The 15,575-nt window shown below is 49.1% G+C and overlaps 1 protein-coding gene across 1 annotated transcript in view; it reads left to right on the forward strand.

Annotated features, from left to right (window-relative positions):
• Positions 1 to 829: 829 nt before the first annotated feature.
• The window catches only part of Acox2 (acyl-CoA oxidase 2), a 30,451-nt gene continuing 15,705 nt past the window's right edge, over positions 830 to 15,575 (forward strand). Inside the window, exons 1-11 of the mRNA XM_076870919.1 lie at positions 830 to 941; positions 3,225 to 3,474; positions 4,178 to 4,340; positions 4,545 to 4,696; positions 5,081 to 5,188; positions 6,722 to 6,841; positions 7,144 to 7,259; positions 8,307 to 8,479; positions 10,509 to 10,671; positions 12,223 to 12,413; positions 14,017 to 14,196. Coding sequence (XP_076727034.1) covers positions 3,315 to 3,474; positions 4,178 to 4,340; positions 4,545 to 4,696; positions 5,081 to 5,188; positions 6,722 to 6,841; positions 7,144 to 7,259; positions 8,307 to 8,479; positions 10,509 to 10,671; positions 12,223 to 12,413; positions 14,017 to 14,196 — 1,526 coding nt within the window. The 5' untranslated portion in view covers positions 830 to 941; positions 3,225 to 3,314. The remainder of the gene's footprint in view (positions 942 to 3,224; positions 3,475 to 4,177; positions 4,341 to 4,544; positions 4,697 to 5,080; positions 5,189 to 6,721; positions 6,842 to 7,143; positions 7,260 to 8,306; positions 8,480 to 10,508; positions 10,672 to 12,222; positions 12,414 to 14,016; positions 14,197 to 15,575) is intronic.

The following is a 15,575-nucleotide window of genomic DNA, read 5'->3' on the forward strand; positions in this document are numbered from 1 at the left end:
ATATGTGGGGATCTGACTTGAAATTGCATTTTCTAATTGATATTGTAGTTTATTTATCTTTTCACATGTTTGTGTTAGCCATTAGGTTTCCTATTCATTCCACTGTCTTTCCCATTCCCATCCCCCTCCCTTCCCTTCATTCCTCTTTGTCTCATCCAGTGAACTTCTACCCACCCCCCCCCTCCACTGCCCCCCACCCTGCTTATTATGAGTTCCTTCTGGGGTTTTAAGAGTGGAACTGAGGTGCCTTCGGAGTATCCCACCCCACTCCTGTAGCTCTGGAGCATTCCACAAACATCTATCCAGGGAACCTGGAAAGGGCACGTGAATATTAATGTTAACCATGAAACAGGCCAAATTCTACAGCAGACAGGGGAGAGGGGACAAAAACAGTCCTCTCACAGAGCAAGCCTTTCTCATGGGGATCACCTGCAGGGAGCCCGTTAAGCCCCTGTGATGTGATCAGCTTGAGTTCCTGGTGGCAATTTAGAGGACACCCCTGATTTGCCATCAGGACAAATCAGGGGTGTCACTCTGGAAACACAGCTGGGGTACACAAGTACAAGTACTTTCAAAGCAATCCCCAGCTTTGAACAGGACAGAACTTTCCTATGTTCATATATGAACACAGAATCAGTGAAACTCCACCTCAGGTACAACCACAAGAATGGGAAGTTACACCATGTATGTGTGATATGTGTGGGAGCTACAAGCACCCAGGCAGCCCCAGTGCCTGGCACCCAGCTTATATGCATGTCACACCCACTCAGTGGCTTGGGGGCGGGGACTCAGAAGTATGAGATCACGCGGAGAACCCTTTAGGCACCCAACCCCTCAGGGGGAGGAGAAAAGGGCTTAGCCACTCACCTTTATCTTTGGAAGGCTCAGATCTGCACCAGGAAGAGGCCAGCCCAGACCTAAAGTGTGGGCACAGGACAGAGGTGAGTCAGGGAGCCAGGGCAGGGCAGGGAAGAACTGGGAGACCCTGAGGACATGACACCCCAGGGCTGAGCCTGGGCAGCTCCCAGTGGCAGTGCGCAGTGCCTTCTTTCTTTCACAACTATTCAGCAGGCACTCTTGCCTGCAGGCTCTGCCCTGTTAGAGCAGGCGCTTGGCAAAGGTCCCTGCCCACTTGCAGTTGGCATTTTAGTGGGGGTAGGGCAGCCACAGTCAGCAATAAACGAAAACAACCAGGAACAGAGCAGTTTAATGACCTTGCGTGTATGTAAACAGAAAATACACAAAGCAGAGCGGGGACAGGATCACATGCCAGGGGACTTGGGATGTTAAAGTAGTCAGGCGGGTCTCCCTGAGAGATGACATTAAGATGAGATGGAGGGAGCTATGGTGATATATGAGGACAGGGTGTTCTGGCCACAGGCATAGCCCTGGCAAAGGCTGTGGGAGGGAGACTCTTGGGAGGTTGGGGACAGCCAGGAGGCAGGGGAATTTGGAATGAGGGAGCAGGGGACAAAAAGAGGAGTTGGGCTAAGTGGCTTCCCAGGAATCCCAGAGGCAGCTGATAGAGAAGCTCGGCTTCTTCTCAGCACCCACAGCCCTGCTCCAGGGGCCTCGCATAAGAATCCCACTTGCTGGGCTGGGGATGTAACTCAGCGGTAGAATGTGCGCCAAGCCCTGCGTTCCATTCCCAGCCTTGCTAAATAATAATAGTGCATTTTGCCAGGTGTAGAAACGCACACCTGTAATACCAGCAACTTGGAAGGCTGAGGCAGGAGGATCACAAGTTCAAAGTCAGTCTCAGTGAGATCCTGTCTCAAAATAAATAAATAGATAGATAGATAGATAGGACTGCAGATGTAGCTCAGTGGTAAAGTGCCCCTGGGTTCAATCTCCAGTACCAAAAAACTTAAATTAAAAAAAAAAAAAAAAAAGAATCCCACTTGCTACCTGTGGCTGTGAGCTGACCAAGTGGCTTCTTTCCAAGCCCCTGCCTTCTCTACAAAATGGTAATAACTGCAGCACATTCCAGGTTTGAGGTGAAGGATAAAGGAATCCAAAGGTGTGGTCATCTGAGTGAAAGGCTTACAGCCTGCCTCCTGTGAGCCAGGCTCTGGGGACCCAACACACCTCTCCCTGCCTTGGGGACGGGATATGTGAGTAAACGGGAACTTGTCCCCAGTACCAATAACTGCTAGTGGGGATCCAGTTCTCCCAGGGGTGCTGCCTGCAGGAGGGCTTCCTAGAGCTGGGTTCCTGAAAGCTGGGACTCACCAGGAACACCAGGGAGCTAAGCCTTGGGCCAACAGGGGCAAAGGGCAGGAGGAAGTGAGAGGAGGCCCAGGATGGGGAAGAAGCTTAATGCAGGAGAGGGACATGGCAGTTACTCCATTCCCAAAGTGGTGGACACTGAGGAGCCAATTCCAAGCAGGGAGAAACACAAGGTGACTTTCACTTAAGAGCTTACCTGGGCCAGGTGTGGTGGCGCACGCAGGTGATCCCAGGGACTTGGGAGGCCGAGGTGGGAGGATGGCAAGTTCAAAACCAGCCTCAGCAACTAGGCAAGGCCCTAAGCAACTCACTGAGATCCTGTCTCTAAATAAAATATTAAAATGGGCTGGGGATGTGGCTCAGTGTTTAAGCGTCCCTAGGTTTAGTCTCAGCTACCAAAAAATGAAAACAGACAAAAGAGACACAAAAGCCAGGTAAGAAGTGATGGTGGCTAGGTGGTAGCCAAGAAGATGGCAAGGAGCAGTTAGATTCAAGTGACTTGAGAAGTAGGATGGATTGTACCTGGTGGTTGCCTCACTGTAGAGGAATGAGAGTTTCTAAGAGCCCAAGGGTTTGGCATGGAGGAGGCAGGGCCCACCCTGGGTATGGGAGACATGCTGGGGTCCCAGGGGGCCACTTCCCAGGCGGTGGGCAAGGTTCCTCCCCTCAGCATCACAGTATCCTTCAGAGCTCAAGAAATGGGGTTGAGTGCCACATGAGTCCCTAGGGTGGGGCACCGTATGGACAATGCATGTGCTTTGTGGTCAGATCCCCTCCAGTCCTGGCCACCTCCAGCAGTGTCACTAGGGTCATTCACCTACCCTAAGATCATTTTGTTTGAGTGACTGTCTCTGGCTCTTTATGAGGATGTTGCTCATTACCCAAGCCACAGAGGCTGGAGCATGAGCTTTGTAGTGCAATCCTGTCCAAAGCTCAGAGGGAAGTGGGGCCTGGGGCCTGCTGACACAGCCTCAGGTAATTCCTTGTGCACACAGGTTCCTGGACACCACCCCCCTCCCCCGTGCCCTAAAGAGGTCTTCAGAGCAGCTGGGCTGGAAGTGTCTCTCCTTGAACAGCAGAGTAGGATGGGTAGCCCAGTGCACCGCGTGTCCTTGGGAGACAAGTGGAGCAGGCAAGAGCACCCTGACATAAAAAGTGAGAGGCGTGTGCCGTCCTTCAACGTGGAACGACTCACCAACATCCTTGACAGAGGTGCCCAGAACACTGCAATCCGGAGGAAAGTCGGTAAGAGGAGGCTGAGACACAGAGTACCCTGCTTTTCTTTTTTCTCTCTCTCTCTTTCTTTCTTTCTGATATATCAGAATTTCTCTCTTTTTTTTTAAATTAATGCATTATATTTATGGCTATGTGCTTTCCTTAGATGATGGGAGAGTAGTCACAGTCCCATCTTCAAATAGCACATTTGCAGCTGGGTCTGGTGGTGCACAACTGTAATCCCAGCAGCTCAGGGGCTGAGGCAGGAGGATCGTAAGTTCAAAGCCATCTTAGCAATTTATCAAGGCCCTAAACAACTCTGCGAGGCCCTGACTCAAAATAAAATACAAAAAGGGCTGGGGATGTGCACCTGGATTCAATCCCCTGTACCCACCGCCCCCCAAAAAAGGTCAAATTTGCCCTTGAAACACCATTGTCAGAGTCATTCCTTTGGACTATGAAGGCACTACTAACATGCCAGTATTCCCCGAGCCCATCTGAGTGACAGAAGGGTCCCAGGCAGTAGGACACCTGAATGCTGGTCCTAATTCTGCCACTGCCTTGCTTTTGTAACCTTGGACAGATCACATTTCTCACCTCTGGGCCTCTGTTTTCTCATCTGTAAAATAATGAGTGACTTCCTTTGCAGATTCATGAGGCAAGTGTGTGGGAAGATCTGATGCCAGAAACCTCAAACCAAGTGCCTATGCCCTCTTTTCTCCACCCCTTGCAGAAAGCATCATCCACAATGACCCAGTGTTTAGCCTTAAGAACAATCATTTCATGACCCAGAATGAGCATTATGAGACTGCCCTGCAGAAGAGATACCACATACAGATGATAGCACAGCGCCTGGGCTGGCTGGCAGATGGTTGCGAATTGGCCTATGCTTTCAGGTACTTACTCCTGGTGCGGCCCTGCCAGAGAGGGATCTACCTGGGATCACTTATAAACCTCCCAGTCCCATGAGCCATTTCTCCAACAAAACCATTACTTACTGGGAAACCAGGATTCCAGGTGTCCCTTCCCTCTTGCACCCTAGCTGAGGGTACGACCCCTGTCTTAATAGGCTACTGAATCATGGCATCTCTCCTCGATAGGGCCCTTTCTGGAGACGTGGCCTTAACTTTAAATGGTGTCTTCATGAATGCACTCAGGAGCCTTGGCTCAGAGGAACAGATTGCTAAATGGATACCACTCTGTGAAAACTTCCAGATCATCACAACGTATGCCCAGACAGAGCTGGGACACGGTGAGCCAGGGCTGCTGCATACAGTGTTGGGGTTGAGCACTGTACAACCCCAGAGGGCCCATTGCGTCTCATAGATTGCATATCTGATTTGAAAACTCTCCAGCAGATGGCAGTCAAGGGTCTTGAGGAAGGGGTGGCTTTTTCTAATTTTCACAACTGTACTATATGAACTACCAGCCGGATAACTCATTCCTTCTAGAAGCATCAGCACCCCACTCTGTACATCCCCACAAAACCAGAGATCAAAGGGGAGAAATACCTGCCAAGTACAGAGGGGAGCTGGCCCTACTCCTTACTGGCTGGTAGCTCACAGTCCAGACCCACCCGGAAGCTGCTCCGAACCCCGCCTTGGCTGAATGTCTCACTCCCCTCCTTGGTTGCCAGGGTCATATCTTCAAGGCCTGGAGACTGAAGCCATCTATGACGCAGCCACCCAGGAGTTTGTGATACACAGCCCCACCATGACCTCCGCCAAGTGGTGGCCTGGGGACAGTGAGTATCCGTCCTCCCTTGCCCTGTCCCTGCCCAAGGATGACAACATCAGAGGGCAGAGCAGCACTGGATTTGTTGTCCAAGAGGCTGCGGGCTAATTTCCTCTCCTAGGCTGGTCATCTGGAAATAGTGGGGCTACTAAGACTTTCATTAATGAACAGCTGGCAGGTTCCTGGGATGGGGGCTTTGACAAGGATAAGAGACAAGGCCACACACGCACACACTGCCTCCCAACCCCTGTGTGTGTGCATGCACATGACACATGTGCACACTTGGCCTAGTCCCAGTTGTCCTGAGTCGATGATTAAGCTTGTCCCCAGCCAGGGCAGAGGCCCTGTGACGACAGTGAGTAGAAAAACAACTCCCTGCCCCTGCCCCAGATACCCAGAAAATCCCGTACCACCATCAGCTCTAATCAGATGGCCACCAGGTGGGTGCCATACCCACCAAGGCCTCCTCCCTTGGGTTTGAGAATTCAGCTCTGCGGATGGATCTGCAGCATTTGGGGACCCAGGCCTCGTGTGGAAAATAAATAAAACAAATGCCTGGAGTTCAACTAAAGCAGAAAAGTAGAGGTGAGAGAGAAAATCAGAAGAAGGGAGACAGAGAATGAACAAGACCAAAACCACAGAGAGAAAAATGCCTTTGAAATTAGGCAGACCGCTGGGCGTGGTGGTGCCCACCTGTAATCCCAGTGGCTCCGGAGGCTGAGGCAGGAGGATCATGAGTTCAAAGCCAGCCTCAGCAAAAGTGAGGCATTAAACAACTCAGTGAGACCCTGTCTCTAAATAAAATACAAAATGAAGCTGGCAATGTGGCTCAGGGGTTAAGTGCCTCTGAGTTCAATCCCCGGTACTAAAAAAAAAAAAAAAAAAAAAAAGAGGGGCTAGGGTTGTAGCTCAGTGGTTGAGTACTTGTGAGGCACTGGGTTCAATCCTCAGCACCACATAAAAATAATAAAATAAAAATAAATAAATTAATTAATAAATTAAAAACAAAGATACAATTAAATTTTTTTTTTTTTAAGAAAAGGAACTCCGTCCTTTATCCTTTAAAAAAAAAAATCAAGCAGACCAGGGTTCCAATCCCAGCTCTGCCCCCCACCAGGCCAGTGACCTCCGGCATGTCACTCTGCTCTCCGAGTCTCCTTTTCCTTATCTTGGAAAATGAGACTCATGATACCTGCCCTGTAAGAACTAGAAAACGTCAGTATAGGGTCAGATGACAACTGGATTTTGATAAATATCTGTATTCATTATTATGAGGTTGATGACAGAGTGATCCATTAATAGTTTTTTGCTTTTGCTTTTGTTTTGGGGGGACAGCAGAACTTTCAAGAGCTCACTCTTTTCAGTTCCTTGGTCAAGTCACTGCTAGTTTTGTTTGGCTCTCTGCGGACAAATCTCCTCTATCATCAATAACTTTTGGAGGCCTCAGAGATGTCCTTGAGCAACCCCAACCCCAGGAGCCTAAGCTGGGGAACAGCAATACACAGGTCTCCCCACGATGTGCCTCTTATCTTTCTGCCCTCAGTGGGCCGGTCGGCCACCCATGCCCTGGTCTTGGCCCAGCTGATCTGTTCGGGAGCCAGGCAGGGAATGCATGCTTTTATCGTGCCCATCCGGAGCCTCCAGGACCACACCCCACTGCCAGGTAAGCCCATGCTGTTCCCTCAGGGACCCCTTCCAGGAGAAGGTCCCACCAAGCTTCCCTTGTCCTCAGGGCCCAAGGAATCTATGGGAGAAGTTGGGACTGCTGTCCCAGGTCCAGGAGGGGTTCTGTTGAATGTCCTGGAATTGACTGACTGGGTAACCCTGAGCAAGAGTCAGCATCTGTCTGACCTCAGCAATAACCCCAGTGTCACAGGCTGCTGGGAGCTGGAATGGGTATGTGGTAACTGGCACAGCAAATATGTCATTCAAATGACAGTCCTTCTCCTCTCCATCCCCCTCTAGGAATCACTGTTGGGGATATTGGGCCCAAGATGGACTTGGAAAATGTAGACAATGGCTTCCTGCTTCTAGACCACGTGCGGGTCCCCAGGGAGAACATGCTGAGTCGCTTTGCACAGGTTGGAGGCCAGGGAAGCTATTACTGCCTGGGCAGGGGACCTGCATCTTGCACAGGCTGACACTGGGTCTGGGTCCTTCTCCCTAAAACCGCTTAGGCCACAATTCCCCAGAGAGACTCTGCGCTGAGCAGTTTTAGGGAGAAGGACTCGGTCCCACCAACTGGAGGAAAGCCCCAGCTTAGAGACAGTGTGATCTTGGCAAGTTGCTTTGCCTCAATGAGCCTCAGACTTCTCATGACTGTCCACCTTGGAAGGCCAAGCAACCCCAGGGAAAGAAGAAAGGGGGCTGAGAGTCATGTACTAACATTTTCCCACAGTGAGGCCTGGACACAAGCAGCCACTGAACAGACGCTAACCCGAGTGCTGGCAGAGACCTGGAGGTTCTCATTTTGCACCAGGCTGTGCCCTGTTAGTTGTGGATCAAAGGAAAGCCTGGGGTGTTCCCACAGAGGGAATGTAAACAGGGCACCTGGGGAGGTGGCTAGTTAGCAACAAGCAGGGAAACATTCTGTATTTTTTGTTGGGGGGGAAGGGCTGCCAGGGATTGAACTCAGGGGCACTCGACCACTGAGCCTCATCCCCAGCCCTTTTTTGTATTTTACTTGGAGACAGAATCTCTCTGAATTGTTTAGCACCTTGCTTTTGCTGAGGCTGGCTTTGAACTTGCAATCCTCCTGCCTCAGCCTCCCAGGCTGGTGAGATTACATGTGTGCATCACTGTGCCCCGCTACATTTCTGCATCTTTTTTTTTTTTAATATTTATTTTTTAGTTGTAGTTGGACACGATGCCTTTGTTTTATTTTTTTATTTTTATGTCGTGCTGAGGATCGAACCCAGGGCCTTGCACACGCAAGGTGAGCACAATACCTGAGCCACAACTCCTGCCCCCATTTGTGTATCTTACTGATTGTTGTGGCCACACCAGCGGTCGTCTCCAGATGGGCAAGAGCGCCATGGTACCCAAGCGGGGTGGAGGCCCATGATTGTGGGAGTCAGCTGGCTGGAGTGCCTTCATTATGGCCCAATGTCTATCCTTGTTTCACGCAGGTCTTGCCAGATGGCACCTACGTCAAGTTTGGGACGGCACAGAGCAACTATCTTGGCATGGTGGTGACGCGAGTGCGCTTGCTGTTGACTTCCATCCTACCCTTACTGCAGAAGGCTTGTGTCATCGCTGTGCGCTACTCAGTCGTCCGCCGCCAATCCCGGCTCCGGCCCAGGCAAGGGGAGGGAGCCCGGAGACCGACTGCGGTAGACAGGGCTGACATTCAGTCCCACAGTGCCTGCTCCTGGGCAGTATCTCTCTGCCAGAGCTGGGGTGCTGGAGCAGACCTCCCCCCCCCCCCTCCGTCTCTCTCTCTCTCTCTCTCTCCCCCCCCCCCCATACACACATACAAGTCTGGCCATGTTGACGGGGTCTCTCTGGCCCAGTTTCTATCTATCAGCATCTGATGTCAGTCTGTGTCTGTCCAGATCCCATTGTGTCCTATACACCTGTGACTGGTTAGTGAGTCTGGGTTGGCCAGTTATCAGGTTGCATCTCACCGTGGCTGGCTGTTCTCTCTAGCAAAGCCCAGCTGTCTTTTCAGACTGTGTGGATGAACGTGTTCTGTCTGGCTGTGACTGTCAGCATCTGACTGTGGTATGTCTAGGTCTGAATACCTTTCATTATGCCTGGTTGTGTCTGGCTACTATTCCCAATACTCTGTGGCACAGAATGCCAAAGTCTACTCCATACTGCTTTAACCTGTGTGCAGGTACATATGCATCTGCTCGTACATACATGCGTGCACCCAGACACACACTCTGTCTTGAGATACAGGACACACATTTGAATTTTAGGTAAACAGCAAATGATTTTTTTTTAAGATAAATTTGTCCCAAATGGAGGCACACATGCCCAGGATGTGGCAAAATTGAGTGAGAAGAGGAATACGGAGTAGAGTTGGTTACAGCAAAACCAAATCCATGGTACTCAAGAAACAATGTTCCTCCCAGCTCTGCTGACTGACCCTGGGCAAATCCTTGAACCTCTCTAGGTCTCTTTTCTACCTATCAAGAATAAGATCACAGCTAGGCACAGTGGTGCTTGCCTGTAATCCCAGCAGCTCAGGAGGCTGAGGCAGGAGGATTACAAGTTCAAAGCCAGCCTTAGTGAGATCCTGTCTCTAAATAAAATATAAAAATGGCTGGGGATGTGGTGCAGTGGTTAAGCACTGCTTGGTTCAATTTTTAGTCCTCCCCCTCAAAAAAAAAAAAAAGAGTCAGATCACTAGCCAGGCATATTGGTGGGTGCCTAGAGGGTTACTTGAGAGACCTCATCTCAAAAAAAAAAAAAAAAAAAAGCATAAAAAGAGTGAAATCTCCAGGACTGGAATTTGAGGACTCTCAGCCTTTGGGGCTGGTGTTTTTTTATGCTATGGGCTCCATGATAGTCTGACTCAAAACGGACTGAGGATTGTATGCCAGGTGGACAGGAGTCATGTTTTGGCATGGTGTTGTGGGTAACATGCAGGAAAGCATGGTGGGCCTTGACCCAGGGTCTTCTGGCAAACCCACAGCACCCTCGGTGGCCTGGGCACCAGAATCCCAGGCTGAGGGTATCTGCACTAGAAGACAGCACACTGCTTGTCCTGCCTGCAGCCCATGTACCTGAGTTGTAGAGATGTCCCAAGGATGATAAGAACTTCTTGTTGGGTGAGGAGCTATTCCCCTGAGAGGCCTCAGGTTTCTCTCAGCTTTGTGTCCTGTGCACTGAGGACATAGCAATGGACAAGGCAGCCCCAAGGTTTCAGTGGGCCCAGGTTCACATCCAAAGAGCTATTGTTTAGGTTTAACACATTTCCTAGCACACAGCAAGTGCACATGGGCAGTGAAAGATCACAGGTTCAAATCATCAGCGGTGCAGGGCCACAATCCTTCACCCAACCACTGGGATCAGATATGTCAGAGTTCAGAACTTTTCACATTTTAGGATGAGATGGTCGGTGTGCATGCAAGAATTGTGTGACCCTCACTCCACAAGAGGCAGACCCTACAAGCAAGAGTGTCAATATATCTACAGGGAAATATGTGAATGTTCATGTTAGGTGAGACCTTAGAAGATTAATGATAGTCTGGTGTTAGTTTTGCAATGAATATGAAGAACTGTCCGTTTTTAAGGCTTACATGGTGTTGGGGATGTGGTGTTGAGGGAGGTGGACATGGCATGTAAGTATCATCCAAATCTTTGGCTTCTTTTCCCCCCAGTGACCCAGAGGCAAAAATTCTGGACTACCAGACACAGCAGCAGAAACTCCTTCCTCAGCTGGCCACGAGTTACGCCTTCCACTTCACAGCGGTCAGCCTCTTGGAATTCTTCCACCGCTCCTACGATGAGATTCTGCGCAAAGATTTCAGCCTCCTTCCTGAGGTACCTGCTGTCTGCTGTGGAATGGCTGCCGGAGGGTGGCAAAGGCTATCCCACCCACTGAGAAGCAGTCTCAGCCCGGCTCCTGCAGGCCCTCCTCCACTCCCACAGCCTTCCAGCATCCCAGGGTATTGGGGTGCACTGTGCCCTGACATATAAATCCACCCACACCTGGCCCCCAGAGAGCTCAAAAATGTTAAATGAAATACTCACACACAGTAGAAAGAACACAGGTCACAATCCCTGATGAGCTTTTGAATCCCACAAAGCTCTGAAAACAAAAAACTGGAACTCATTTGATACCACAATTTGACCTGAACAGACTCGATTTATTCTACTGAACATGAATAAGCAAAAATATTAATGTATTCAGTTATGAAAGGCTTTCCCACAGCCGGCTGGATACACCTTAAACAAGTAATTTACCTTAAACACCCTGCTTTGCTTTTCTAAAATCCAAAAATTACTCTGATTCTAAAGCACATCTGGCCCATAGGTCTCAGCTAAATCACTGTGGACTTACATGTTCTTAAGATTCAGGCTACCCATGTGTGTGCTCTATAAGCATTGCTTCATTAATTTTTCCAACTGTGTAGTAGACACGATTTATATCCACATTTTACAGATGAGGAAACACAAAGAAAGGTAGGACATGACTTTCCTCCGAAGGACTTGAATGTTTGAAAGATGGCTTGGGCCTTTCAAGAATCAAAAACTCTAACCAGGCTTGCTGTCTGGCAACCCCTCAGGCTATTTGGCTGCTGTAACAAAACACCATAAACTATGCAGCTTATAAATTTATTTCTCATAGTTCTGGAGACTTCCTAGCTTCCACCAAGTTGCCTCCATCTATCTATTGAGGGCCTTCTTACTGTGCTGTGCCACGGCAGAGGGCACCAATGGCAGAGGATCCTGTGAGAGTGTTGGGGGCAGAGCTCTCTTTTATAACCAAGCCACACCCATGACAACAGCATTCATCCATTCATAAGGGTGGGGCACTCATGACCTAATCACTTCTTAAAGGTCCCACCTCCAATACTTTTAAAATGACAACTACATTTCGACATGGGTTTTGGAGGGGCAATGCAAACCTCAGCAGGCATTAATCCTATTCATGAAAGTTTTACCCTCATGACCTAATCATTGCCCAGAGGCCCCACCTCCTAATACCATCACCTTGGAGGTTAGGATTTCAACATATGAATTTGGGGCAGACACATTCAGACCACTGCACCCCACTCACCCTCATAGATCAGTTTCCCAAACTGTACACCTCCTGAAGGGAGGTGAGCCCAATCCAGGCAGCACCCTCTCCAAAGATCCTGGAGACGCTGTCTGGGAAGCCTTTCTTTAGTTCTGATTGCCCCATAGCTACAGTGCCTGTGTGACCCAGGGTGAGAACCAGCCTGGGGCTCAGCCTTCTCATTCATAAAGCTGTGAGGTAAGGAAACACTCCTTACCTCAGAGGGTTGTGTTCAGCACGCTGGAAATGTTCGGTAAGTGGGAGGCGTGGGATCCCCTTACACCACCTGACACCTCTTCCTGTTCTTATAGCTCCACGCACTGAGCACAGGCATGAAGGCCATGATGTCTGAATTGTGTACCCAGGGGGCCGAGCTGTGTCGCAGGGCCTGCGGGGGACATGGCTACTCAAAGCTGAGTGGTTTGCCATCATTGGTCACCCAAGTGACAGCCTCCTGCACCTATGAGGGTGAGAATACAGTGCTCTACCTGCAAGTGGCCAGGTAAGGACCAGACTGGCCCAGGCCCCTGTCCAGGCTTCTGCTCAGGTTGAGGTTTCTATTTGATGCCCACAGAGGGAGGGACAGGCTTTGGCAAGCACCATTTGGAGGCTGTCCAAATCCCATGACAGGTCTCAAATCCACCCGTCCGCACATCCACTGTTCCTAGCCAGGCTGCCACCATCTCTCACCTAGGGTCCCGTGCTTCCACCAGGTCCCACTTCACCACAGGCATTCAAGAGGGATCTTTCAAAGCCTACAGAACATCATATCTTTCTCTTGCTTAAAATTGTCCACTCAGCCAGGTACAGTGGCACACGGCTGTCTTTTGGAACACAATCTATAATTGTCTACATTTTTGTGTTGTTTACTTTTTAGTTCTGGTCCTCAGATCAACTGGGAGTTTCTCAAGGGCAGGGACTATATCTGCTTTGCTCAATGCAGGATCCCAGGCTTAGTGAAGATCTTACACAGGAGACCCCAACTTGAGAGGCAGGAGCGAATGGCCAAGTCAGCCTCCTCCAAGTGGTTTCTTTTTTGGGGAGGAAGGTAGCAGGGATTGAACTCAGGGATACCTGACTACTGAACCATATCCCCAGCCCTATTTTGTGTTTTATTTAGAGACAGGGTCTCACTGAGTTCCTTAGTGCCTTGCTTTTGCTGAGGCTGGCTTTGAACTTGTGATCCTCCTGCCTCAGCCTCCAAAGCTGCTGGGATGACAGACCTGCACCACCATGCCCAGCTCCAAGTGGTTTCTTTTCAACCCTCTTTGAGGCTGACAAAGCCTCTCACACTCACTTATTCTCAGATAACTGAAGGGGGCAAATACTTTTGTACGCGTGGAGAAAGAAGTTCACTGGCAAATGTGACATGATATACTTTTAATACATAACATTTGCAGGTTTACTTTTTCAAATTATGAAAGGAACATGATAGTGTGCATTAGGCATTCTGTGCCTAGCTCTGTGTCAAGCACTTCACAAATATTATCTTTCAGTTTCACAAACCAGCTCCCAATCAGGTGAGTATGATCATCCCCATCTAGAGATGGAGAACTTAGGGAGGTGAATCAATCCTAGAGCATCACGAAGGCCTCGGCTGAGAGTCCAGGGCTGCCTGAGGCCAGAACCTGTAACCACTGGATTGACGAACGCAGCAGCTAAGAGTCACCTATAATCTTCCCACTCACGTCAGTACCTATCCTCCTTCTTTCAACTTAGAAAATTTAATTCCCACAGTCACTGTATAAGTCACCACAAATCCTAAAATCACAAGATTCCCACAAAAAGATTCAGTTTGCATAGAATCTCAGAAGAGTTTATGTTCTGGACCTGAAGAGGTCTGCCCCAGTCCTGCAGCCCCATTTCGTTGTTAAAGCCTGGGGTGTGCCCCACAGAGGGCCTCCCAGCAGGATGGCAGGAGAGGACTCTGGGGTGAGGAGTAACCCTTCAGAGGGCAGCTGGGTGGAGGTCGGGCCCAGGTCCTTCCACAGGAAGGGTGGAGCCCAGGCTAAGAATGTGTGATGTGTGTCTCTGGGAGCTGAGGTGGCGGGTGCCCCACAGAGCCCCATTGTCTCCCCTGTCCCCACCCCCCTTCCACCCTCCAGATTTCTGGTAAAGAGCTACCTGCAAGCCAAGATGTCCCCAGACTCTGCACCACAGAAGCCTCTACCTCAGTCTGTCGAATATCTTGCCAGGCCTGTCCTGGCCCGGTGCCCAGCCCAGAAGGCAGCCGACTTCCTCTGCCCAGAGTTATACACTGCAGCCTGGGCACACGCAGCCGCCAGGTGAGAAGCGCTGAGAAGTCAGCACACCACACGGGGAGGGGGGGTAGGCTCCTCCTCTCTGAGGGCCTTCAGTGCATGTTCATGGAGAGCCTCTAGAACCAGTCCCACCCCTAGCCTCCCCAGGCCTCGAAGCAGCTCCTATTGTCATGAGAGAAATTTTAAAAGTCCTTAGATTCCTGGAATAACTCACAATCCAACAAATGTACCCATATGAAAATACTACCAATGTATACTGATATGCAAACCAATAACGATAAATACAGCAACCCTTCTAAGTTGGAAAATAGTCCATAATCTAAAAATAATTTTCTAAAATATGACTCTAGCAGAGGTTGTACTCTGTTTTAATTCCAGCATCTGATAGACTCCAGAGAACATAGACAAAACCAAGGGGTCATCCATTCTGTCACTCAACCAATATTGTTAGGTACCCACCAGTCAGGAATGACTAAATATGCTACAAGCTTGGAATAAAGAGAAGGCCTAGCCAAGCACAGACACCTTCACAGAGAGATGGAAAGAATTAATGACCTATAAAGAAAAAGCTTCTCACCCTGCCCAACACTAAAATGCCAAAAGTAATAAACTGGAAAAAATATATACTTTTAGTATATAGGTGGTCTTATATCCCAACCTGTGGTCCCAGGAATGATTGATAGTTATTTTGAGATCACAAGGAACTTGAGACATTCATTCATTCCACAAATGTTTATTCAGTGCCTACAATATGCCAGGCACTGTTCTAAGATGTAGGGATCTATCGATACACTAATAAAACCTTCAGGCCTCAAAGAACTGATTTTCACTTGGGGGAACTTGCTCGGGAGAAGAAGACTGCTGGGTAATTAAGATGCCATTGAGTTTCTCTTTGCTTGGAACTCAGAGTGACATCTGCTTATGTACTCCCTGACAAAGCAAAATAAATATTGCTTAACAGTTTGCTTTACACACAAGTTTCAAGGGTTATGGATGGTCATGCAGGAAACAAACAATAAAAGGGGATTAAAGGTTAATATAATGGCAAATGACTAATTTAGTGTCTTGGAGGACAATAGTTAGTTTTCTGGTTTTGTTTTTAGGTTCCTTGCAGCAGGCTGGGTGACCAATAGGCCTCACTAACATTTAACAAATTTTGTTTTGTTTTGTTTTCTTCCTTGGATCATAGGAAGCCAAATAACGGAATGGCCTAAAAACATTGGTATTGGGTGGGATGTGCATGAAAAAGAGGGGAATGCTCCTGGCCCAAATCCCTGAGGCTTTAAAATGTGGTGGTTAAGAAAAAATCCAAGCTGAACATGGTGGTGCATGCCTATAATCCCAATGGCTCGGGAGGCTGAGGCAGGAGAATCTAAAGTTCAAAGCCAGCCTCAGCAACTTAG

Source organism: Callospermophilus lateralis, chromosome 1 (assembly GCF_048772815.1).
Source record: "Callospermophilus lateralis isolate mCalLat2 chromosome 1, mCalLat2.hap1, whole genome shotgun sequence".
NCBI lineage: Eukaryota > Metazoa > Chordata > Mammalia > Rodentia > Sciuridae > Callospermophilus > Callospermophilus lateralis.